The 24,530-nt window shown below is 38.4% G+C and overlaps 1 protein-coding gene across 1 annotated transcript in view; it reads left to right on the top strand.

Annotated features, from left to right (window-relative positions):
- Positions 1–17,900, top strand: part of CUL3 (cullin 3) — a 59,220-nt gene extending 41,320 nt beyond the window's left edge. Inside the window, exons 8-16 of the mRNA XM_074590024.1 lie at positions 1,214–1,390; positions 2,486–2,656; positions 4,145–4,252; positions 7,558–7,682; positions 8,007–8,103; positions 9,146–9,280; positions 14,276–14,462; positions 16,224–16,369; positions 17,088–17,900. Coding sequence (XP_074446125.1) covers positions 1,214–1,390; positions 2,486–2,656; positions 4,145–4,252; positions 7,558–7,682; positions 8,007–8,103; positions 9,146–9,280; positions 14,276–14,462; positions 16,224–16,369; positions 17,088–17,219 — 1,278 coding nt within the window. The 3' untranslated portion in view covers positions 17,220–17,900. The remainder of the gene's footprint in view (positions 1–1,213; positions 1,391–2,485; positions 2,657–4,144; positions 4,253–7,557; positions 7,683–8,006; positions 8,104–9,145; positions 9,281–14,275; positions 14,463–16,223; positions 16,370–17,087) is intronic.
- Positions 17,901–24,530: the final 6,630 nt, after the last annotated feature.

Below are 24,530 nucleotides of genomic sequence, written 5' to 3'. Positions count from 1 at the left end.
ATGTTGAAATGCTGTTGTAATTTAAGGTACTAACAGTTTCTCCTGTTTAACACCAGGTTGTTCAGATGGTGTACTCCTGGAGAGGAGGCATAAGCTAACTTTGGTAAACAGAGAGATAGTGGGATTTACTTTGAATTTAAAATTTCTAATACGCACTAATTAGCCTGTCTAAAGACCATTCCTTTAAGTGAGATGGTGAGTTCCTAAGAAACATTACTACTTCCTTGAGTAATTCTTGAATGGCTTCTTTAAGTAACCACATATAAATAATTTCTTAAGAAACTGAAGACTTCAAGATCATTTAACCTGAACAGTTTGTGGGCAGTAGTTATTCATGATAAATTTAACTCTCAAGTGAAATCTCTCTCCCCCCTCAAATGCTGTGTTATTTATGAAACCCTGTGTGTATCATATATACTTAGCAAGATGCTTAGGGGATTTTAAGATGCTTCCGCCTGCATGCAGTTGTTTTAACTCTGTGTGAAGATGGTGCAAACCCTAAAAATGATGTCAAGAATCGAACGGTTTAGCTCAGAGGAAGTGGTGCAGTTCACTCCTGTGAACTTCACGCTGTGATAACCAGAGAGCTATTGCTTGTTTCTAACTTTTATATATTCACAGTGACTCTTAAAGATCAGTAAGAAGCACGCGACTAAATAATGCAGAACATGAATTGAAATTAGAGGGTGAAAACACCTAACAAGACTAGGCCTGTTGTTGCAGTCTGTGTTCTCCTCAAACTTGCTTAGTAGCTCTAGGGTTGCAGTTAGTGGGTGTTTAGCCTCATCTTTCCTGTATCGTATATTTATGATAGTGACTCGGTCAACGGTATTTGAAATAGAAAAGGCTTAACAAGCACAACAAATATCTCCTTTAAGTTGTGGATTTAAAAATATGGTAAATCAGCTTATTTAACAAGAGCGATTAAAAAACTTCTTAATCTTTGAGTGGCCTCAAAGCAAACCGCAGCAGTATTTGGCACTGTATTTTAGCCAATTTTTCTGAAAATTGCTTCCATAAGAGATTTGTGGCAGATATAGGTATTTAAAAATGGAAATGAAATTTCGGATACTTTCTAACAATGCCAAACGTTGGGAGCTTTGCAGAATCTCTGACTGTAGACATAGTCTTCACTACAACTTCATCTGTTATTACTGTTTTACAGCCTGCAACTTCAAATCAATGAAAATGTTTATACCTTTTTTTTTTTAAGGGTTTACTGGACTTGAAGAGTAGGTTTGACCGCTTTCTTCAAGAATCTTTCAATAATGATCGACTCTTCAAACAGACTATTGCGGGTGACTTTGAGTACTTCCTCAACCTCAACTCTAGGTCTCCGGAGTACCTCTCATTATTTATTGATGATAAGCTGAAGAAAGGAGTCAAGGGAGTAAGTATAAGTTAAATTAAAAGATCATTCTCTTTTGTTAACTTGGGTCAGATGAAACTAAAGTACTTTTCCACGAATCATTTTTTTATATTAAGATAAACGTCGGTACTGCCTTAAAAAAAAAAATATATATATATATGTGACGCATCTGAGCTTATAACGCTTTAGATCTAAACTTACAGAAATAAGGCACAAGGAGAACAACTCAAGATGTTGTGAGGCTTGTCCCCCATCTCTGAAGCACTGGATTACTTCTGTCAAATACCCCCTCAAAAAAAATGAATTAGATAGTAGTAGTTTCTGCAGCTCCCTTCCTTTGAAACGTTAAATATCAGTTCCTTAAATATCTTTATAGTTTTGCAGTTATTCTCAATATCTAATAATTTCTTTTGAATGTTAAATCACTTGGGTAGGGGAACCGGTTTAATTCTTTTTCCTGCTTTTACATAATGGAGGACTGTTACCACATCTGTCTATTCTACCTTAAGTACAGCTGTTTCCATCAGTCTTATCTCATAGCTTCTTTCATGACGTTTTTTGAGGTACAGCACCCGGAACTGGACAGGATGGTTCAGCTGAGGTTTCAGTGGCTCTGAATAAAGCTGAATATTATTGCACGCATCTTATGCTTTGGGAATCAAATAACAAATTCTATTTATCTATAAAATAAGTAATCATTTTATTTGTTGTGGCACTAGACGGGCTTTGCAAAATTAGTCGTAACATTCAAATGCTTTCATTCCAAGCTAACTTTTCATATTCCTATACTGGTTTTCATCTGTCATATTATTTTTTTTTTAAATACTTAAAAAACTTATCCAGGAACTCTTTACTATATTTACCAGGCATTCTGCCTATCGATCGTCTCCCTTCTCCCTCTCAATTGCTTTTCCCTCTGTTTTAGATCTGTTTTCTTTCTTTGCTCTATTGAGTTTGTGCACTGTTGGTTTGGCTCTATCATTCACATGTTGGACCAGTTTTGTTGGCTTCTTTATAGGCTCCTGTTAGACGATATGTTTGCTGTGAATTAAGTATGTAGGTTGTATAAGACACTTGTGCTGGAAGGTTAAAACCAGAATATTATTTCTTTTACAGCTAACAGAGCAAGAAGTAGAAACCATATTGGATAAGGCAATGGTTTTATTTAGGTTTATGCAAGAGAAAGATGTTTTTGAACGCTATTACAAGCAGCACTTGGCAAGAAGACTTCTCACAAACAAGAGTGTTTCAGATGACTCTGAGAAAAATATGATCTCTAAATTAAAGGTAAGACAGTCTCTGCATACTTTTTACTTCTTTTTTTTTTTTTTCCATAAGTATGGTTTCTTCTGTTTTTACATAAGGGGTAGATGACATACATCTTGATTGCTGTTACATACAGATTTGATTTTAAAGCCCCGACAGAAAATATGAAAGGCTTTTCTGAATAATTTTGTGGAAATAAAAGGAAGGAAATACCGGCAAGCAACTGGGATGAGAGAGCAATCTAGAAAACAAAACTATTCTTTAAAAAAAATTATTAAGAGTCTATAAATAATAGGACTCCTTCTGTTATCTAGTGACTGGATTTGAAGACAAGAGTGTGTTTTACTGTACATTTTCTATTATTCGCGGTAGAATTTTTTATCACATGCATTGTTGGTTTTTAGTTGCCTCCATCTACCAACTGGTGGTAATACTCAATTCCTTTTTGATTAAGTAGTTTGAGATAGATTGAAAAAGAAAGATCTTTATATCAGTGTCTGAAAACATGTTTTCCTCAGTTGGTTCAATTGACTGATTAAATAGTCCAAGAGATGAAGAAGAAAGTAAAACCTAAAGGTGAGCAGTCCTTGAAGCAAGTTCTAATTCAGCATCTTCCTAAGCGGCATGATAAATGGCTAGGGAACTTCTGAACCAGAGTGATTTGATCTTAAAAATCAAACTTACTGATCCTCATTTTTGACCTTCATATTCTATCAGTGAGTGAAGCCTGTTTGCACCAGATTTCTCCAAATTCCCAGTATTAATTCCAAATTCCTAGTATTAATTCCTTCTCAATTACCTACCCCTTCTAGCCGGGTGATTTAGAAGGCACAGGGCATACATTTGCAAGATGAATCAGTGGACCTGAACTGCACTCTTTTCTCATTCATGTCTTTGCACGGTGATTAGGATGCTGAAGCTAACATGCTTGCCTTTACCGTCTGTGTCAAAGGATGTGTTAGAAATAGGCACAAAGTCCTGTATGTGCAACTGAAATGCATGTGTTTGTGCACATGTGTCTATATATGCATATGTCCCCGATTCTCAAAAGGTCTAGTAATACCACTTGGTAATCTGCAGTAAGCCTTTCAAATTATATGCTCTTAGAACAACAAGGGGAGGGAAAGGGGTTCTGATACAAATAGTTTTTTATTTACCTTTACAGTAATCATGCTAAAAAGCAGGTGAAAAATATGCCTTGGTCCGATAAGTTTTCACAGATTTTTTTTAATTTTTTTTTTAAAGATGAGATAGGAAGCTAAAAAGAAACAAAAAATACATAATGGATAAAAGAGAAGGAAAGCAAGTTTTGATGTTTATGATTAGTTCCTTACATGAAATAGGAAACTTTTTAGGTTCTGAAGGTAATGCAAATGGGAATTCCAGTAACCAAATGTGCCGAAATATCATTTTAATGGGATTTATAAACTAACTCTTGGTCATACAGTTCACATATCAGAAGCTCTGTTTTCATAGTGCTGGCACAACACGTTATTTTGTGTGTTTTAGACTGAATGTGGATGTCAGTTCACATCTAAACTGGAAGGAATGTTCAGGGACATGAGCATCTCAAACACAACGATGGATGAGTTCAGGCAACATCTTCAGGCGACCGGGGTAAGAGCGTGGGGGGTCTGTGTGCTTGTCCTTCTACTTCAGTACAAACCCTAACCTTTATCAAGGCTTGTAGTTTTTAGTTTGTTAGTTATATGCGTGTGGAAAGAGGGATGTTGCTAGCATTCTCCAATTATATTTCCCTTTACCATGATTTTCGTATTTCCCAGAATGCAAAAGTCAGTTTGAAGCCTGATCTACAGCTTGAGCAGTGCCAGTTTCATTCCCTAAAATCCTGTTTTAAGGTCTATTGTTTCCGCATTCTTCTGACAGGGCTCTGCAGCGGGCGCCCGGCTGCAGACCCGCTGCCGAGTGGAGCACAGCTGGGCGCCTCTGCCCGCTTGCGGCCGGCAGGGGGCGGGTGGCGGCCGCACAGCTGTGCCCGCCCAGCTGTGTCCACCCTCACATGCGTTTCAGAAACTCCGTCTCACCAGCACAGCCTTCCCTTTCTCATTCTTTAAAGGGAATCTTCGTTGCAACATCTATTCCATGCTAACAGCGAGAACAATATTGCGTGCTGCAGGTATTTGACAAACATGCCGTCTCGTATTTAACTTTCTTGACACAGTTAATGCCTTTATTAAAAGCAGAACTACAGTTTCCCTCAAATTGCCAAATATGGACTTAATTGCTCAATCAGGAAGTGTTATACCTTGTTGTAAAAGGGGACCTCTGGAATATTGCATCATGGAGAGATCACTTCTATGTTGAGATTCAGTTTACTTGCTCTAAATACTTTTTTTTCTATACTGATACTCAGTAGAACTTAATAATATATAATAAACAGACAAGTAGTTTCCTGTCTGCAGGTAAGTAAGTCTGTATATCAAGCATGTTTGAATCAGTTTCAGAAATCTGACTGCCAGGCATGTGTTCACGGATGTACTCAGTCTGACATCCGTGGTTGTGCACGCTGATCTGAAATCTGTGCTGTCTTGAAGCAGTCAGCTGAGATCTTCCTCGTCAGCGCACTGGGAGTCATCATCAATGAAAGAACAGGATGTTCTCAAGTGGTTTCAGAAAAGGTTGTAGAGGGACATATGGATGGATATAAAGGTGTTTACAAACAGGCAGCTTTACTACTACCCTTTAGAGTCTAATCATGTTTTCCTTCTAGAATGCTTGAAATAATAATTTCAAGAAAAATTTATGAGAGTATTCCCAATTTTTAGGTAGCATGCAACATGTGTACGTGAGGGAGTTTTTGTGTTAGATTCAAGTACTTTACATGACGGTTTTACATTGAGTGAGTTAATAAATGATACCTCTGTCTTCTTTTTAGCTGTATACGGCTAATAAGATTAATTTAAAATGTTAACAGGTATTCTGCTAGACCTTATTTGAAACTTCATCTCTTTCTTGTCAAGGGGCCAGCAGTTCACCTGATGGTTGCCTTTTGGGCAGCCTATTCATGGCCTTCTAATGAAATTTCTGGAGTACATGTTTATGATGGAAGTGTATATATTTCTAATAGTGTGAATAGTATTTAGGGAGAAATACAAACAGGAAGATTTTTGTGTTTTTTATGTTACTGTTAACTTGCTGGTGATACCGTGATACTCTTTTGAAACAATTTGTGTACCTTAAATTTGTAGGGTGCCTGCTAGAGGAGGCAGGCATCTGCTCTTCTCTAAATAATCCTACCTGCAAAGTCTCCTGCTGGATCCTATATCCTGAGACACAGGTAATGCCAAGGGCTGCGGAGATGATGTGCTATCAGTAAGTGGAAGGCTCAGCTCTAGGGAAAGTCCAATCTAATAGATTATGAACAATTTCTACAACTGCCATCCTAAAACTTCAGTTTGTTGGAATTTTGTAAAGATTAGATTACTTCAAGGCAATTTCCATTAGTCGATGCCGTTCTGATGTTGAAAAGACATCTTGCAAAATACAGTGTTTCCAAAACTTTTTCAAGTCACAAACTGCTCAGTGCTGCGTAGAATTTGTGATGTGAGACATTGTAAATGACTGCTGGGTGCTGGTCTGGCTAAGGCCAAAAAACACTGGGAAATGGTTGCCATTTCAACTAAGATGTTTCAGTTCTAGATAAAGAAGTTTTCTGGATCTTTCTGGCTGCATTGATGGCCTTTCTCTACACTTTGGCTGGAGGGAGAAAACTGTTGAAGCTTTTTTTTTTTTTAAAGTGATTCACAGATGAAATAGTTCTGTATCTAAATGGCTGTTTGAATTTCTCTTGTGAGCCTCATGCCATTGGTGATATGAAATTAGAAGTCTGGCGGTAATGTTGGCTACAGAACAACCTTTATACGGGTCTTTACATGTTTTTGCAAGTTGTTCCTCTTAAACCTTAGTGAAATTCAGTTGATTTCTGTATGAGTAGCTTGTCACCCGTCTGTCTGGATTTTTCAGAAGTTTGTTGCTGCACACAAAAATTTAATACACACAACAGCTCTTCCATAGTTTATGGAAATGCTACTCTGCTATTTAATAGTGGAAGTTTCTGAGTTTGTGTGACAGTTTTTGACCTTCTAAAATACAATGGGCTCTATTTCTGTGTAGTAGGTTTATAACGAGTTGGATCTAATATGCTTTGATTTTTCTTGTCCATAATGTGTATTCTTTGAAGGTATTAGTTATACCTCCTAGAGCTGGAAGTAGTCAGTTTTAAGTTTAATAATATTCAGCTTAGTTGAGATGCCTAGTGAGGATTAGGCCTCACTGGTGGGCAGATGTTTATCACCTACTCACGGAGCAACTTCAGAGATCAGCACTTCAGTTGTAGAATATTTCCTTACCGTTGCTGAATATTTATGGTAATAGCTGTCTTTAGGGAAAGTGGCTCGGTTGTGTGTGTAAAAGTGAGTAACTGTTTACACTGTAGTCCAGAGGTAAGTTGCAGGAAGAGCTCCCTATGGTTTAATGTTACATATTCAGTATTTACTCTCTGCTTCCAGAGAATCAATTTATAAACAGTTATTTTGAAACTGATATGTTTAGTAACCTGGGTTTACTGTATATACTCAAAAACCTGTTTAGAAAGAATTGTTACGTGTATTATGAGTTTTATTTATGATCGCAGGAATTTCATTCTTGGTTAAGAATTTATTTTGTTGAATTCTGCTCACTCTTAAATGCCAGAGGAGAATAACGTTGGAGGATTTTTGCTGTAACGTCTACTCCGATAGTCATGACTTAATTTGTCTGGCTTTGTAAAAATAAAGTTTATAGATATATGTCTATTTTTTTCTGAATCTGAGAAAATGCTAGACATTCTAAACAGGTATAGAAAAATGGTGAAACGTGATCCTGTTTTAAAATAGCGGATGTTTTCTTCCACTTGTCCCTAGGTCTCATTAGGTGGTGTTGATCTTACAGTGCGGGTCCTCACAACAGGTTACTGGCCTACTCAGTCAGCCACACCAAAGTGCAACATCCCTCCAGCTCCCAGACATGCTTTTGAAATATTTAGAAGGTATGTATTAAAACAGATTTTTGAGGTAGGGGTTTTAAGAAAAAACTTTCTAAGCTTACAGATATGTTTTATCATTAAAGACATGCTAGCATACTGCTCTTCATGCAAAAATTAGAGAATGCAGCAGTCACATTAAGGCTTGAGTTTTTGGGAGCTTTTAATTAGAATTCCAATGAGAGTTAATGTTTTGAAAAAAAGGCAAAAGTTAGAAATTTCTTAGTGTCCTTAATGGCTATGAAAAGTCTATGTAAGTGTTTAAAGCAATTTCCTCTTAATGCATAGTTCACATTTTGTATCTAAGTTTTCGATTCAATTATATTACAGATTTTATTTAGCCAAACATAGTGGGCGACAGCTGACACTCCAGCATCATATGGGTTCTGCAGATCTCAATGCCACTTTCTACGGGCCTGTTAAAAAGGTAAAGTATCAAGATTATGAAAATACTGTGTCTTTTTAAGAAGGTAAGCAAATGCACATTTTGTAAAAGAAAAGCTTACCCTTGATAACATAAGAATAAGAAAAAGATGCCTTCCATTGGCTTTATAGTCTGATTCTTCCTTTGTAGCAGTTCTTGGTTTGACTTTTTTTCCTCCTCTAAATCTAATTTGGATGCATCACTCAGCATCGTTTCTTTCTTACCTCGTAGAAAAGTAGTAATTTTGACCTTGAAGGGACCTGAATGGTTTGAGCGCTTGGGGGTTTTTTGACTGTGAATCAGTCAAAAGTGAGATGAAACTTGTTTCTCTTTAGATTAATTTTTGTTAACATGAAAAAGTGTTGTTAAGCCAAGTTTAGCCTGCTTTTTTATGCAGAGTGCTAGCAATGTAGACAATGTTTTTTCAACCATGAGAATCTTAGTAGAGTTCATAGAAGTACAGTGCTTAATGTTTATGTATACAAGAAAATAATTTGCTAGTGATTTAGACCAGTTCTAAAATGCTAAGCTAGGGATAGTAATGGCATGATGCTTGGGAACATAGAAAGCAATGCAAAATGAAAACAAAATCTTATAACATGAAGTATTAATAATGTGCGTTTGTGAGGATGTTAAAATTGTATTACTGTAGGATAAATATTTTGATAATTTTAAGTATGAGAGTAAGAACCCTGGAGGGTGGACAAGGAGTGGAAGAGGGGCCAGAGAGGTAGTGGAGTTTCCGTCCTTGGAGTTCCTCAGTATTTGACTGGACACAGCCCTGAGCATCCTGCTCTAGATGGCCTGGCTTTGAGTGGTGGCTGGACCATGGGACCTACAGAGGTGCCTCCAACCTCAGTCACCCTGTGATGCTAAGACAGCTACTGGAGAGACATTCTGTTTATGCCATCAAGCGTGTGCTATTCTGTCACTTGTGTAGACTGATCTCCTAGATAAATATTTCATTGTATAACTTTCATCTTCCCAAGGTAAAATATTTTGCAGTGGAGAATAATCTAATAGTAGTTTTGTAATTTTGAAATAGGAAGATGGCTCAGAGGTTGGCGTAGGAGGTGCCCAAGTAACTGGCTCAAATACACGGAAGCACATATTGCAAGTCTCCACTTTCCAGATGACGATATTAATGCTCTTTAACAACAGAGAAAAATATACGTTTGAGGTAAGTGTTGTGGTTTCCTCGCCTGATTTTTAAATAACTTTTTAGGCACTTTCTTGTCCTCTTTAATATACCTTTGATGATCAGGTGCCTCTCGTTCTATTTGAGTGTGGATCAGGCCAATAAATACAGATAGGAGATCATTATCGGTGCACTTGGGAAGCAATCCTAGAGGAGGAAATTATGTGGGAACAGAAGATTTCAGACACGTTGAAGAGAGTCGTGAGTGTGGTTATTCCTAGGCTGTAGAGCTATAGAAATGCTGAAGTTGGAATGCAGCAGGTGGCTCCATTTGCTCATTTTTATCTTTGAGAAACTAGATTTAGAGGCTAAAGGGTGGAGAAGGGTTTGTATCCTGGCTTCTTAAACACTGAAGAGCTTAAATTGGCAGGCTGGAGTGAGCTGTAGGATGAATCGAAGAACTTTCATCCCTTGTCTGAGCTGGTGAGCCGGAAAGGGCAATGGAGGTCCAGATAGATCCTTAACAAGCAGACTAGAGGGGCTTTGCTGGGAAAGGCTGAAGTGGTCAGGTAATGGCCGATGAAAGCTTTGGGAGTGGTGGAGGATCCTGCGCTGTGAGGTTTGAGCGTTGTATTGTTAATGTCAATGAATAGTTTCAGTTTAGACATTATCTCCTGTTTGAGAGAGCATTGGCAGTCTTGAAAAGCAGTATGGGTGCAGCTTGAAGCGGAGTGGATTTCTAGGTTTTCTCATGTACTTTTGACTGTGCTAGGCATAGTAATCGTTTGCCTTTTTGTTTGGATTCTTGTTTTCAGCTTATTTGGCATGCTTCTAGCTGGTTAATAAAGAATGTTTCTTTGAAATGGTCTCAGTTGGGATTAAGGAAGGCAGGGTTTGATAAGAGGTTCTTAATAAACTACTCATAGTTCAAAAAAAGATTATTTTCGAGTACAGAAAGTCCTGTGTGTTGTGAAATCTATTGCAGGAGCATTACAGCATTACATACTGAAGGGGGAAAGAGGGGGGACTTAACAGCTCCTTTTCTTGAAGCTGGTGTTGAAATTGGGATGATGGCTACTTATTCCACAAAATTACAGGTTTTATGAGTAGTAGAACCTCACGCGTATATGAATAAAGAACATTTGGTAGAGGAGTGAAAAATACAATTTTTAATATGTCCTCTAACTTATAGTTTCTTTTACTAAGAGCAGACGATAGTGAAGTATGTCCATGTGTCCAGGTTGTGTATGTTTTATTTATTTCTGGTTTGGGAGTTCTGAAACTCTTCGTGTCCCAATGTAACTACAACATTAAGAAGGCATATTTGTTTTGTTTGGTTTCTTTGGTGAAGTGTGTGGGAGTTGTCTTTAACTCTAGCCAGGAAAGCTTATGAAAACTTTAAGAGTAGGATGAATTTTATCTTTGTTCATTGATTATTGAATACCATGATTAATTGCTGGGTGCTGAGCAACTGTTACTTCTCTGTCATATCAAATTAGTGCTTTTACTGTGACATAGCATGAGAGATGACTTATGGTGCGTGCTTGTGTAAGCATAAAACTGTCTGATGTACAAGTGTGTCTGCAGATTCCCAGCTGAACAGATGAATTTGAAGTTGCCTTCACAGTTGAACAGACTTTGCTGTTTTGTTTTGCATTCAGTGTGATTACTAATTGCAGACTTGACAAGATCCTCACAATAATCCTAATAGCCATTAAGCCATGGGATTGGGAGAGAAATGGGATAATAATGATGCAAAAATTATGCATAAGATGTTACAGAAACTTAAAGGATTATTGCATAGCAAAATTCCTTCACAAAAAATGTATGAATTTTTTGTATTCCTCTACAGCAAAGCTTTATTCATACATGCAAAAGAACTGGTGGCCATATGGGTCTGCGTTAATGCTGCTTGAATCTAAGAGGATCTTCAGGCAAGCCTTTGAAGAATGCTAATTTTTTCAAAGAATTCAATTTCTTGTAATCAAGTCTCACCTAATACTCAACATACTTTTCTGTTAATTTACAGTACATCTCAGTATTTTAAATTTTTTAATGACATCAAAAATCGGGGGAAAAATTTTGGTTCTTTCTTTAGGTTTAACAAACAAAAAATACAAATGTGACTGTAGTAGAAGTAAAGTTGTTGAATAATTGCACAAAAATGAGAGATTAGGACTTAGAACTGGCTTACCTGTTTTCTCTGCTGATCTCTGCTTTGGAAGATATACAAGTTGAAGTCTGTAAATAGAAGTCCCATTTTTTTTTTTCCTGTCATGTCAACAAAATGACATCATGTTTTTTTCTTCTAATTTCCTTCTGCACTTTTTCCTTCTAATAAACTTTCTTCTTGTATAAAACTAGACAGAGGCAGTTCCATGCTTAGAATCATCTCTTTTGTAGCCTCCTGATAGAGATCACTTGGTAATATTTTTAGAACTGAGATTGGGTAATTGGTACTGCTCTTGTGCACAACTCTACTGTGGCCTTTAAAATAAGGCATTTTTGGAAATGGGGAAAAAACGTATACGCTTTTCGCTGTTACATCAAATGTCTATATAAAAATATGTTTAGAAAAATGATATGCTACAGACTGAAGGAAAAAGAGACCACAGGAACATCTGTTATCTCCATTTACATTCATAGCTACACTTTTTTTTTTATTATTCAACTTGAAGCTGTGCCTTCTTCTGAGGCAGCATATTGCAGTGCAGTTCTTTCTGTGGTTCTTATTTTAATTCTAGCTTTTAAATTCCGAAACCCAAATGGTTTGCATACGTTAGTGGCTGGTTTGGAATGCTACAGAATGAAGTAAAATAAATACAGAAATACATACATAGTGGTTAGTATAAGGATGTTTAGCATCAAAAAAACACTTGAATTCCGTTTTAGCTCTGAGCTCTGTTTTAGCAGAGCATATATATTCCCCTGTAGAAGTGATTTAGTTTTGAAAGGATTAATTTTAGGTGTTGATGAAAAATCAAGGTTTGGGAACCTGCATGTCACAGGCATTGATTGCATCATTAATAAGCTGGATTTGGTTTGTAGCCTCAAGGCTTTAAATTTACCCCAGTCCCAAAATCTAAGTGTCACCCTCCTTTTGGATTGTTAAATTTATGCTGATTTTTTTGTTGTGATGATGGAAGGCGTTATATATTGTGCTGGATCTGGAAAAAAATGTGTGAAGGTGACAGTTGTGTTTCGAATAAAGCAACAAATGAAGAAATAGCAACTTCCTGTGAGCTGCTTGGGAAGAGGCATTTTGATACTAGCAAATAGTTAAAATGCGTGGATACATGCCACTAGTTTCAAATACTGTGAATATTTCTGAACGCACTATGCTAAGAATACTCTTAAGTTTAGGAATGTTGTATTATTTCTCAATTATCCATAAGCAACAGGTATCAAAAATGCTGAATTTTTTAAATTTTAGACTTACTGATTTTTATTTTTTTTAATTTACCTCATTGAAGTGAATTTGAACTCATGTCAAAAGCCCAATTTCACATTATTTCACATAAAAACATTGTACATGTAGTGTTGGGTCTGTAGTTGAAAAGTAAGGCATATTCTGTCTTAGCCTTGGAATCACAGAGACCTGCTAGTGAGGTGTTGTGTGAGGTGCACTGTAATTAGTGATAGAGTCTGGGTAGAGGCCAGTACATCCAAATTATTTTTATTGCATGTTGTCAGTAGTGGATGACCACAGAAGAGTCATATTTTTTTTCTGGATTGATTTTAAAAAACTTGAGTACGCTCAAGAAATAACATCATGTAATAGAACTTAGTTATACGTTGAAGTTTGATTTTTCTGGTCACTGTTTAAAGAACTTTTAACAAGTTCTTCATAGTTCTTTACAGATTTTAGCATTTTGATCGCTGGGAATTGTTACTGATGCTTTTAGCCTGAAGGTTGTAAGTTTGAGCTGTGTGCTGTGAGAATTAGGAATTTATGGGGACAGTGGAAGAGCTTGATACTGCTCTTGGAAACAGAGCTGGGGAAGCTAAGAAAGCAACAGATCTTGTGGACAGTTACATGTCTGTGGGATTTATTTTTTCTATTTGGTAGTTTAATCTTTAGCTGCTAGAGGTTCCTCGAGTCTGAATGGGAATGTGAAAGCAGAGATGTCTGCAATTCCCTCAAACTAAAAAAAAGGAAGAAAATTAACTTCTAATGAATGGGAGGTCAGTGAAGAAGTTAAGTTTGAGGAAGCAGTAGTAGTTGGCCTACTCCTAAAGCATGTTAAGACATCGTAGCGCATCAGGTATAATTTGCTTCGTGACTCATGATCACTTGCAACTTACCTAACACACAGCTCTCAGCTGAACTCTTACAAATACTGGCAGAGGTGCAACAAGTTATGTATGTGTTTTTACAAACTTTTTACGGGACATTCTTCTAAGTTCATCCATTTGCTACACCATGATGTTTTCTTTTCTTGTATTTCACTTGTAGAAGTCCTAGCCAAGGGCATCTGGGCTGTAAATAAATTGTTTCAGGTTAATGACACCTCCTTTTTGAATAATCTAGAGTATTTCTACGTTACGGTAAACCTAGACCTTCTTTGCTTCCATTTGTAAAGGTCTTGTTTTGAATGATGCTGCTGAATGCAAAAGCATTTACGCAGTTCTGTGTCAGGAATGCTCAGGAACATCATGGATGTTTTCCATCACTGAGTTATTTGGAAGGTTTGGTTTCACTCTGTTCAGCGAATGTTGGAGACAGTGAATACGTTCTTTCAGCTTTCTCAAAAATTACAGTGAAATGAATCAGCTGGTTATTCATTCTTCTATTTTCAGCTCATAGAGACTACTTACTTGACAGAATTCACTGTGTATTGACCCAGGTGGACCATTTTGCATAGTACATTTTGAGACTTTGCTACTGAATGAATTCTAACATTACCAACCCTGCGACTGTCATAGTAATATTACTTTGCACGCTTGAAGGTGGACATTTTAAGCAATCAGTGTTGCTGTTTACAAAACATGATACTTCTGTAATAGCCATAAACTAACGAAGATATTTTTGTTTAGGAAATTCAACAAGAAACTGATATCCCCGAAAGAGAACTGGTTAGAGCCCTACAGTCCCTCGCGTGTGGCAAACCAACACAGCGTGTTCTCACAAAAGAACCTAAATCAAAAGAAATAGAAAATGGTCATATATTTACAGTGAATGATCAGTTCACATCTAAACTACACAGAGTCAAGATTCAGACGGGTAAGTGAGCTTTATATTCTACTGTCTTGCATTCTTAAAACTGTCTTAAATGTCAAATTTTATCTTTTGCAGGATTGATGTCCATGCAAGTAAGAGAGTGATATATATTTTTTGTTGATGATCAATTGCATCAAAATGAAAATTTAAATACTGAGAAAAGTGTGGAAGTCATAGTTAAAAGCCTTTTACTTCACAAAATCTGTAATTCTTATAAGGAAATGTTGAAAGAGAAATAAAATTCAAATTAAATAGTAAAATTAAAAATAGGCTACTGATAGATTCAGACATAGGAAAATTGCCTCATAAATGTGTAAGTTGCTGCACTGCTGTGAAATTGAGTGATGGGTTTAGCCCATAATAAAACAGTCGTTTCCAAGTGTCAGGTAGCTGTAATGTTTTGGGGCAATGATTTGAGTTTAATGAGTAAGAGAAGCAGATCAGTACAATAGCGCTTTACTAGCTCATAGAAGTGCTGGTTTGTGTTATGCATAAGTAATGCTGATACCTATACCTTTTGTCTAGAAAGTTCTATGAAAATAACTTCTGAGTTGTAGCATTGCCGTGGATGCACTTCATAGAGTGTTTTGGAAGATTAGTTCTTCATTTTAGTACATCTAAAAATATTTCCTGACTTTGCAGATCTCAGTACATAAAATATACAGTGGCAGTGTTCTAAGTGCAGCGTTGGTAATTCACATGCTGTTTGTTGCACATAATATAACTTGTTGGGCTTCTGTGCAGCACGCTTTGTCCAAGGATGTAAGTGTGTAAAGCCCAGTGGTACCTCTATATATTACACTACATGTGTCCCTCTGCATAAGCAATAGCTGGACTGCTTTTGTACGCATGCAGAGTGCTGTAGTGTCAACACATTTGCCACGTCTGGAGAATTTTTCTGGTGAGCAGCAACACAGCAGCCAAAGGAGGATGTTGAGAACACTCTGATCAGGGCCCAAGGCACTTCACTGCCAAAATTAAAGTAAATTCTGTGACAACTGTTTGAGCTTTAGTGGAAATCCACTTTTCCATTTTCACTCCGCGTACGGCTGTGAATAGGGAATGTGATTGGGAGTTCAAGATGGTTTGGGACTAAATTTGATACTTGTGGTTTTATGTGTCTGTCTTACACAGAAGACTTCTTATGCGTATCTCTTTAAAACCAATAAATACTTGGGGCTTTCAAGTGAAGAAGGGCAGGGAGGAAAGTGGTGTAGCAGGAGGGCTTGGTCATAACAATGCTTGGGTGGAAGGGTAAGAAAGGCTGGACGCAAGGGCAGAAATAAAGTGTAAATAGGAGAACAGAATACAAAGAATATAATTGAATTGCAGAGGATAAAGTTGGGATACTTCTTCTGACTGATGAACTCTCGAAGTATTTAACTAGTTTGAAGAAAATTTACAATCCTTTTTCTATTGTAATTAATGGATTACTTGCTATATTAAAGAGAAAAATATTTAATGGCAGTGTGGGGGTTGGTGGTGCCTGTAAGCAGATTTGAGCACTGTTCAAATTTTAACATAGCAATAATTAAATAACAGTTTGTTACCTTGACAGTTGTTATCAAAACATGCCAGAAAGTGTTAATATGTTCTTGTGGCTGGTTTTCATAAAAAAAAAAAAAATAAAAAAAAAAAATCAAGTTTTAGAATGTCAAAACTCAGGAAAATAACACTTAATGTCTAGATGAAATAAATAGTGAAGCTAACACTTACACAATGAAATTAATTTTGCTAACATACTTTGCATTCTCTTTTTTTAAGTTGCTGCCAAACAAGGAGAATCTGATCCAGAAAGGAAAGAAACAAGGCAGAAAGTAGATGATGACAGAAAGCATGAGATAGAAGCTGCTATAGTTCGGATAATGAAATCTAGGAAGAAGATGCAACACAATGTGCTAGTAGCAGAGGTAAACTTGTACATGGTTTTGATGTGGGCTTGGGAATTCTTTTTGCTTTTCCTATTAATTCATGAAAGTTACACAGCTCTTGCTAACATGATTCTGAAAGGCTTTTGAGAGATGCTGTATTTAATATATCCTTTTTTTTTTAATCTCCCTGTGTGTCTGAAGACATCTAAATCCTTACCCTTAGGATGTGCTTATGGGTATATCCAATTTTCCTTCCTTCTTTTAGTGCTATTATGATGTAATCAAATTCCGTGAAATAACAGTTGGCAACAAAAACCACTGTACTTAACCTTAATTATTTTCTGCTTTGATCTTGTTACTGACTGTTGGGTCCAGGTTTGAGAGATTTGAGCTCTTAGCAGAGAGAGAAAGAGTCCTGCTGCTCTTAACTCCGAAGTTCTGACAGCTTCAAGAGTAGTATGCGTTTTTCACTCTTGAACTCCCTTGGGCTGTGAAATTGAGAGGATTTTCAGGTTGTGAACGTGCCTCTGTAGAGGGTCAGTACTCTGAATCATACGGAAAAATGAGCAAGCAACTGATCCAGGGAAAAAAGTGTCAGAAGTTTGCAGACTGCTTCTTATGCTTCATGGTTGTAGCCAGCCCTGTCTAAATGTGTTTTTCTGATTCTGATTTTTCTGATTATTTTGGTCTGTTAGAATACTTAATGATCTTACTTGTCCTGTGGCCTCACGTTATTGTTTTTGATCTCATGTTTTAGGTAACTCAGCAGCTGAAGGCCCGATTCTTACCAAGTCCAGTTGTTATTAAAAAACGTATTGAAGGACTTATTGAGAGAGAATATTTGGCACGAACACCTGAGGATCGCAAAGTATACACTTACGTAGCATAAAATGCGTTCAGAAAATTTGATTTATTCTTGGACTGTACTCTTCGCATGAACTGGGAAGTTCTTTTAAATCATTAATATTAAGACGACCATCTCTTCTATTAAATTACAATACATGTTCTAGACCATTCAGATCAAGCCTTTTACTCCTTTTGAGAGTTTTCAACATCAATTGATTGAGCTTCAGGCTTCTCAACATTATCCCTGTAGAGATCATCCTTACAATTCTTCGGGAAAATGTGAATGTGCCGCGTTTGTTTTCAATACTGTATGAAAACAGAAAAATAAAAACAAATTTAGAAAATACAGCTCATTTAAAAAAATAAAATTGTTGGAATTTCATTTCCCCAGATCTTCAGTGTTGATGTAAATGTGTTTCTGTAGTGTTGCTTAGCACTTCGCTCATTGTATAAGTTGGGTTTAAAAGAAACCGCAACTGGTAAGGCAAAATTCCCAGTTATATTGCTCTGCTTCAAATGTTTCTTTAACTAGCCATGTTTAATTTAAATATTTGGTAATTTTTTGAAGACCCAAGAAGACAACTTGAGCGTGTTTCACTCTTCCAGCTGCACACTGTTCCAACAACATGAATCAGGCACTTCTGGGGGCTCAGAAAAGACCATAATAATTTTGGCTTTCCCTTCTGTAATTTGAGTTCTTCTAAATTAAACTCTATATTGATTAGGTTTGTTCTGGTTTCTTTATAGGAAAAAGGAAAAGATTTTAGTGTGTATAAACTGTATAATAATTTTTGCTGTTGTACTCACTGCTGATGGTGGATTGTACAGGGCGATGTTTTTATTTCACTAAATGTAGACAAAATGAATTTAAAATAAATGGATTTAGTGTACACAAACAATTAATTCAAGTGTGTTAGAGTACAGGGTTGACAATCTTTTGGAACTAAATACTGTCCCCTGGGGAAACGTACTGGGATTATATTTTGTTAATAAACATCGTAGACAGATCTGTAGCCCCAGGGCTTCCCATCATAAATGCATATTTCGGGAGATTAAAGTGAAGCCAGCGTGCACTATTTGTTTTTAAAAATGCATTTAAAACATGCAATAAAAAATTGTTACTGTAATGAAATTTTTAGTTCTTACCCTGGAACTTTCTTCTTTTTGTCATTATGCTGCAAAAATAGATTAAAAATTGCAGTTTAGTGGCATCATGATTCTCATAGTTAGAAGTTGTTTGAAGTGTGCATTCTATTCTACTGCAGCGTTTTTATTAAACAGTATTTCTGACATTCCAATGCACATATTACATGGTTTCTCTGCCATAGCTATTTTTCTGTTTTAACTCAAAGCAATATTTTTTGTGTGTGTTGGTTCACATTGCTTTCATCCATAGATACTGAAAAATATAGTCAGAATGGGCTTCCCAATATGTAGAGCTGGAGTTGTGAAACAAAAAGAAAAACTTGGTCATAGAGCACTAAGATACTGCCAGAGCATTTCTCGATTAGCTGTATTAAACAAATAGGTGGTGGTGGTGGTGTAACGTAGCAAAGCAATTAGAGAGTATTTTTCATATGTCCCTGATTTCACCCCTCTCCAGCCTGTTAAGACACAAATCCTGGCTATTGTTCAGTAGTAGGGTATTTCTTCTAAAGGGAGGGCCTGGAATTGGGGTGATATTTTAGCTTGACTATTCTGAAGCTTTCTTTAAGAAGCTTTACTTAAGTTTACTGCGCACCTCCAACACACGAGAATAGCTTTGAACTCATCAGAGGGCTGGTGGCTGAGGGACTTTCCTGCCATTGTTCAGCAAGGATTTATCCCCAAAAGAAAACAGCTAGGCCATTGGCCATTCTAAAAACATATTTGCTGATGGTTATTAAAACACCTGGGTGTCTCTGTACAGTCTGTGCAAAACTTCAACAGAAAGGTAATCATTGTTTAGCTGTAGAGCAATGCTAAACACAGGTTGGATGAGAGTCTCGCTTTCGGATTGCGTGACATTTCTGTGTCATCAGAAATACCTTCCTCAGAATGTAACTCACTCTTCCACGTATCAGTACAAAGGTTTCCTTTTATGCGTTCTTTAATAGCACCAATGTTGAGTTATTTGCATGCTAACGCTTTCCTGTGTGCTTTTCAGGGAGAAATGGGTTCATGTCCTTTTTCCCTGTGAAGCTTGTAGAGATGCTAACGTCGCTCTCCCTGGCCGGAGGACTTTGTCCTTAGCCTGCGATTGTACTTCTGCTGAGCATCAGCCGAAGCTTTCTGCCACTGCTGCCTTTTGCAAGTGCTGACCCTGACTGTTACGTGAATGACTAATTCTGTGTTGAAGGGTGTTTCTTTTACAAGCTATGTGGGCAAGAGTGCTGCTACAAGAACAACAGGTGGTGACGGCTATCTTCGGTAACAAATAAAGTATAGTTTCCATTTTAGACTTAATAGAATTTTGAAGACAGTAATTATTCAGGAAGGGACTTTTGCTGAAGTCACCTTTTGGAAATGTGCCCTTTACCATTGAACAACGGGATCGTGATACTCAGGATTTAAAGATGGAGAATGTGAAAAGTCTAGGTTAGAGAGAACAAGCCATCGCTGGGACTCTGCTTCAGGTGAGTTTGATGCTCAGGCCTTTACGCTGCTTGTGTACGTTAGTGAGATTTCTTTTGCAGGCCATAGTAGAATTCTGCTGTGCCTTTTCTAATTTAATTTTTGCTTAATGAATTAAGTTTTAATTTGCACTTAAAACTTCTTTGTAATTTTATTAAAACTTCATCAGTAGTATTGTATTTACATGTATGAGTGTAAATATTAGTAAGTTTGGTATCTTTGCATTACCGTGCAGTTAAATGCAGTAACAAAATATAACGTGGAGTTTAATTATTTTTTTAAAATTAAAAGTAGGTTTTGAATTTTATAGCTATGTGAAGATACGTAGGTGCGTACTTTCCTTGTCAACAAGTTTATTTTAAAGGGTTGAGAGTACACTTCATTTACCATCATAACAAATACGATCATCCTGTGTATCCCTGGTTTAGTTCTTGCTCTTTTCAATGTTGGCTACCTTTACAGCTTTGATTTGCTCTTTTTGTCTCCTGGAATTAATCCGTACCATTTCCCCATTTGCTACAGAGCAGTGAATTTAAGCATGTCTGCAAAGCAGGGGGAGCCTTGGATGCTAAGTTACTCCCGCATGGAATGTCTCTCCTCGCCGCCTTTCCTAAAGACACGACTTTGCCCTGTCAACCCTGAAGCTTCCCATGTACTAACTCTCTGTCCTTTTTTCCTCTGCTCATTGAGAATTGGCAGCTGCCCGTGACCCGGGGGGGCCGAGCTGAAGCACAGGGATGGGCTCCGTCCCTGCTCCCGCTGCGGGGTGAGGGGAAAGGGTCAAACACCCCGGCCGGGCCCTGGCTTGGGCTGTGGGAGGTGGGGAGAGCTCTGTGAAACATCCAGTAACGTCGTCAACAAGCTGCTCCTACGGTTTCTGACTCAAAACTTCTAAGAATATGTTTTGGAATATCGTGGACGGGGGCAGGAAAAGCAACTTCACATTTAGTGTGACATGTCTGGGGATAAAGCAAACGAGGACTGAGAGTTACATACAGAACCTCAGGTGATGAAACAAAAAAGCATAAGGTTTGGAAGCTGAATCTGAAAACTAGGCGTTTTCAACCTAACCATGGGATGTGTTCGTTGTTGCAATGCCAGATTTTGTTTCCTTAATGTTTCCTGCAAGATAAAAAGAAAGACTTGTAAAGGCCACAGAAAGCGTGTGGATTAGTTGGCCATGATAAATACATTTGTTATGCTTATTATTTTATTATCTATATTTTCCCTTCTATCTAGTGTAACCACCCCTTTGGGTAAGTGTTACGGAGTTGGGGTAACCTATGAGATGTAGCACGTACCATGAGTCTTGTGCATCATGAACTTGGGGTGGGTTTTAAGGAAATGAATGGAAAAACACTAACAAACTCTGTCTAGACTGAAATCCCAGCATCTTGAGCTTTGTTGTTCCAGCGGTTGGTCTGCAATTATGGGATATGACAGCACCTAGGCTCACTGGTAACAGCCTTTGTAAGGAAATATGTATTGTGAAAATCAGGAAGGGGTTTAGCCCTCCCAAAAGGAGTATTTCCTGAGCTCTTGGCAGTACATGGTATATCCTGTACATGCTTCGTGTTCATGAGTGATTTGTTTCAATTACGAACTTTGCAGTTTATACAGGCTCTTTATGTCAAGCACTGCCTTGGGCAGAATCACACCGACGGTGAGGTTTTGGAGTGGGGTGGCATCAAGCAGCAGTAAGCAACTGCCCGGTGCCTTCGTGATACTGGCTGGGTGGTGTGTGAAGGTGGGGGCAGCGCTGATACACTAAACAAAGGTGCTGAGAACACGGGTACCCGCTGGTTTCTTCTGCAAGAACCGTGCTACATGCATGTTCGCGGTGGGTGCTTTTCCGCTGCTGGCACTGTACAACACTAAACTATAACAGCAGCACGTTGACCAGCATCATTGCTGTGGTTCCGTTTACAGGTCATGGCCTCAACTGGGCAAGACACCTGTTGAAATCTCTAGGAATTCATCCCAAGTCCCAGGCCACGTGATTTAGCGCTGGGTGCTCAGCAAAGAGGTGCATCTCAGCTGCTTGTTCCCCTGAAGGAACTGCTGCTCATTGTGCTCCTTGGGTGGAGCTGGGAACTGCATTCCTCCAGGAAGCAGGTTTCACAAAGCAGCGAGTATAAACTCTAACTCTAGGAAGTCTTGATTCAAATTAAGCCTACTGTTAATATTTTCTGAGCTGGAACCCAGGTGAAGGAGTAATGTCTGAAACTGCACTTGTGTGTCGGTTTGGTCCGTGTGTTGTGATGTAGAATAATAACATGAAATAATACTTTACACTCGATCTGCGCAGGTAATAATGGCGTCAGAAAATGAAGAGCAACAGAAGAATGAGGTTTTAGCTACAAGTGAAAATACACTTACAAAGGGTAGGAGATATGCTCCAGGTTCTCAGATCACTGTGTTTCTGCACTTTGAGCATCTTTATCTTCCTTGGCATCTTCTGCACTTTAGCTGCAGTGACAACTGTTGTCTGAAAATCCAATGTAGATGTGGGCTTGCTACTCGGGGACAATTATGCTTTCTCTCTAGGTGGGCTGTTAGGATCATCTTTAGTCTGCTGGCTTTTTTACCCTCTTGTTTTTAATCTTAGTTATTTATTATTCTCATTAGGTTAGTACCTGGAGCTTCCACTGTGATCACGTTGTATTTATCTTCTATGTGGAAAGACACAGCGTTGGTTCTTGCATTAAGGAGCTTATTGTATTTACGTCTAACGTGAATTTCTTTATTTTTACAACCTCTGAAGTTCAGCCAGGTTTTTCAAGGACAGCCTGGCTGGTTTAGGGAACTGCATTCAAACAGCGGTTCTGCAGCGTGGTATTTCTGCCTCATTCCTCAGGAAGGCTGTGAGGTTCAGGCAGGTACCTCCTGGCCCTTCGGTCTTCTCATACCAAACACAATCTGACCTTTATTTTTCATAGTTTTTACCTGCAAAGAAGATCTTGCATATGTGATGTGACTGTAATTAACACAGGCTGACGTAACCAGCCTGCCTCCAGCAGCTGTTTGTCCTAAAGCAAGAAGGTGTATTGCTGTTTAGGAAAAATGGGTCTGTTTCATCTCCTCGAGTCCTGGAACCGCTGACCTGGATCAGCTGTGGACAAGACAAGGGCATTATCTGGAGAGATGACAGTCTGGCAGCAATGTGCTCCTGTTTGCCTAAGGGGAAGCCAAGGAGGGAAGGGGCATCCACCAGCAGGTGAACTTCCATTCGCTATTTATGGATAGCTGTTAGCAGCCCTGTTCTGGGGAGGTAAAAACCACAATGGGAAGTCCTAAAGGCCTCAAAGTGAAGCCACATTAGAGCCTGATAGTGCCTTACTCTGGCCTTTGGATTCATACGCTGCTTTTCCTTTGCGCCAAATCCCAGTAACACCCAGTTTCTTAGACCTTGAAAGCCACTTCTGCTAATGCTCCTTCAATGTTTGGGTATTGCCTCTTTTGAAATTCTTTTAAAGATGAGGCTAATAATCTCCTGCAGCTTGTCTCCCACAGCATTTGTTATCTACTTAATTATACAAATCCGCAATTCCAACATAATGCGGGACCCAGGCCAAGACTTTTTTTTTTTTTTAATTAGAATTTGGGGTGTATTATTCTGTATCTTGGATAGGTTGCCCTCAGGAAAGGGAGTAATTAGAAGCTTTCACACCGCGTAGGCTTGCCTTGCTCCTTAAGCTGGAGCTTGGACTCGGTGGGCCCACCATCTCCTGGTGGCTTGCTCTTATTAAGGCTCGGTGGGGTGCGCTTTCTCTCGGCGTCTGCTGCTGGCCTTCCAAGAATTTTGCCTTGACTTGTCTTCAACAGCGCTAAATGTAAGCTGATAAGCACTTCACTGGGCCCTGCAAGTCTCGGTTTTATTTAGGTGTCCCTGTTTTCTTGAAGTGGCTTTTAATTGAAGGCTTTTAATTGAAGTGTAACTTACATAAAAATGGCTCGGTTAAATCTTTCAGAAATGAGTCCCTGAAGCTGGGCGCTTAATTCGCATATAGGCAAGCTGACCTGTAGACAGGGGGCTCCCAGAGATCTCAGGTCAGGGCTAGATTTTGGCTCTGGTGGGTCAACAGACTGGACTTTGTTTCCTAATACTAATTTCTGATGTAACCTCCTATTGGCTCATTATGTGTAATGGATCTTGGTTTGTGTGTATGGAGTGCTTTGGGGTTTTTTGTTTTTGTTTTGTTTTTTTTTTTTAAAATATTTTAACCAAACTGAAAACAGAGGAATAATCTATCTGTCTGTGAGCGGCCCATAACTTGCTGAGGACACAAAGCCCAGATTTGGTTGGAGATGAATATAAAAGCTGCCTCGCTCAGGTTGTATAAATCCAAGTCGCACAGACTTTGTGGCGGCGGTGGGATGCCTGTAGCCAGGCAAGGACATGCAGCGCCTTTTTATGACCTATTTGTTAGTAATAGGAAGCTACAAAGGGTAAAGCGGATTTCGCAGCTCTTTGGGGCAGGCAGGGAGTGCCCGTTGCTGGGAGCCAAGGCACGCTGCTGGTCCCACCAGTACGGAACCCAGACCTGGACCATGTAGGAGTTCCTGCAAACAAACTTGTACAGTGGCTCTGGTTTAACGTGGAGTTTCCGAGATCCTGTCGAAGTCGGGATGTATTTGGAAACTCAGTCCTCAGCCTAGGCTCTCCTTTTTCTGAGAGATCATTCAGGTCCCAATGGTAAAAGCTTGATTGCCTCAGAGTCTGCGGCAGTTTTAACATGGG

The sequence above is a fragment of the Larus michahellis genome, chromosome 6, assembly GCF_964199755.1.
Source record: "Larus michahellis chromosome 6, bLarMic1.1, whole genome shotgun sequence".
Classification (NCBI taxonomy): Eukaryota; Metazoa; Chordata; class Aves; order Charadriiformes; family Laridae; genus Larus; species Larus michahellis.
The sequence above is the reverse complement of the archived record's forward strand: the minus strand, read 5'-3'. Positions and strand labels throughout refer to the sequence as shown.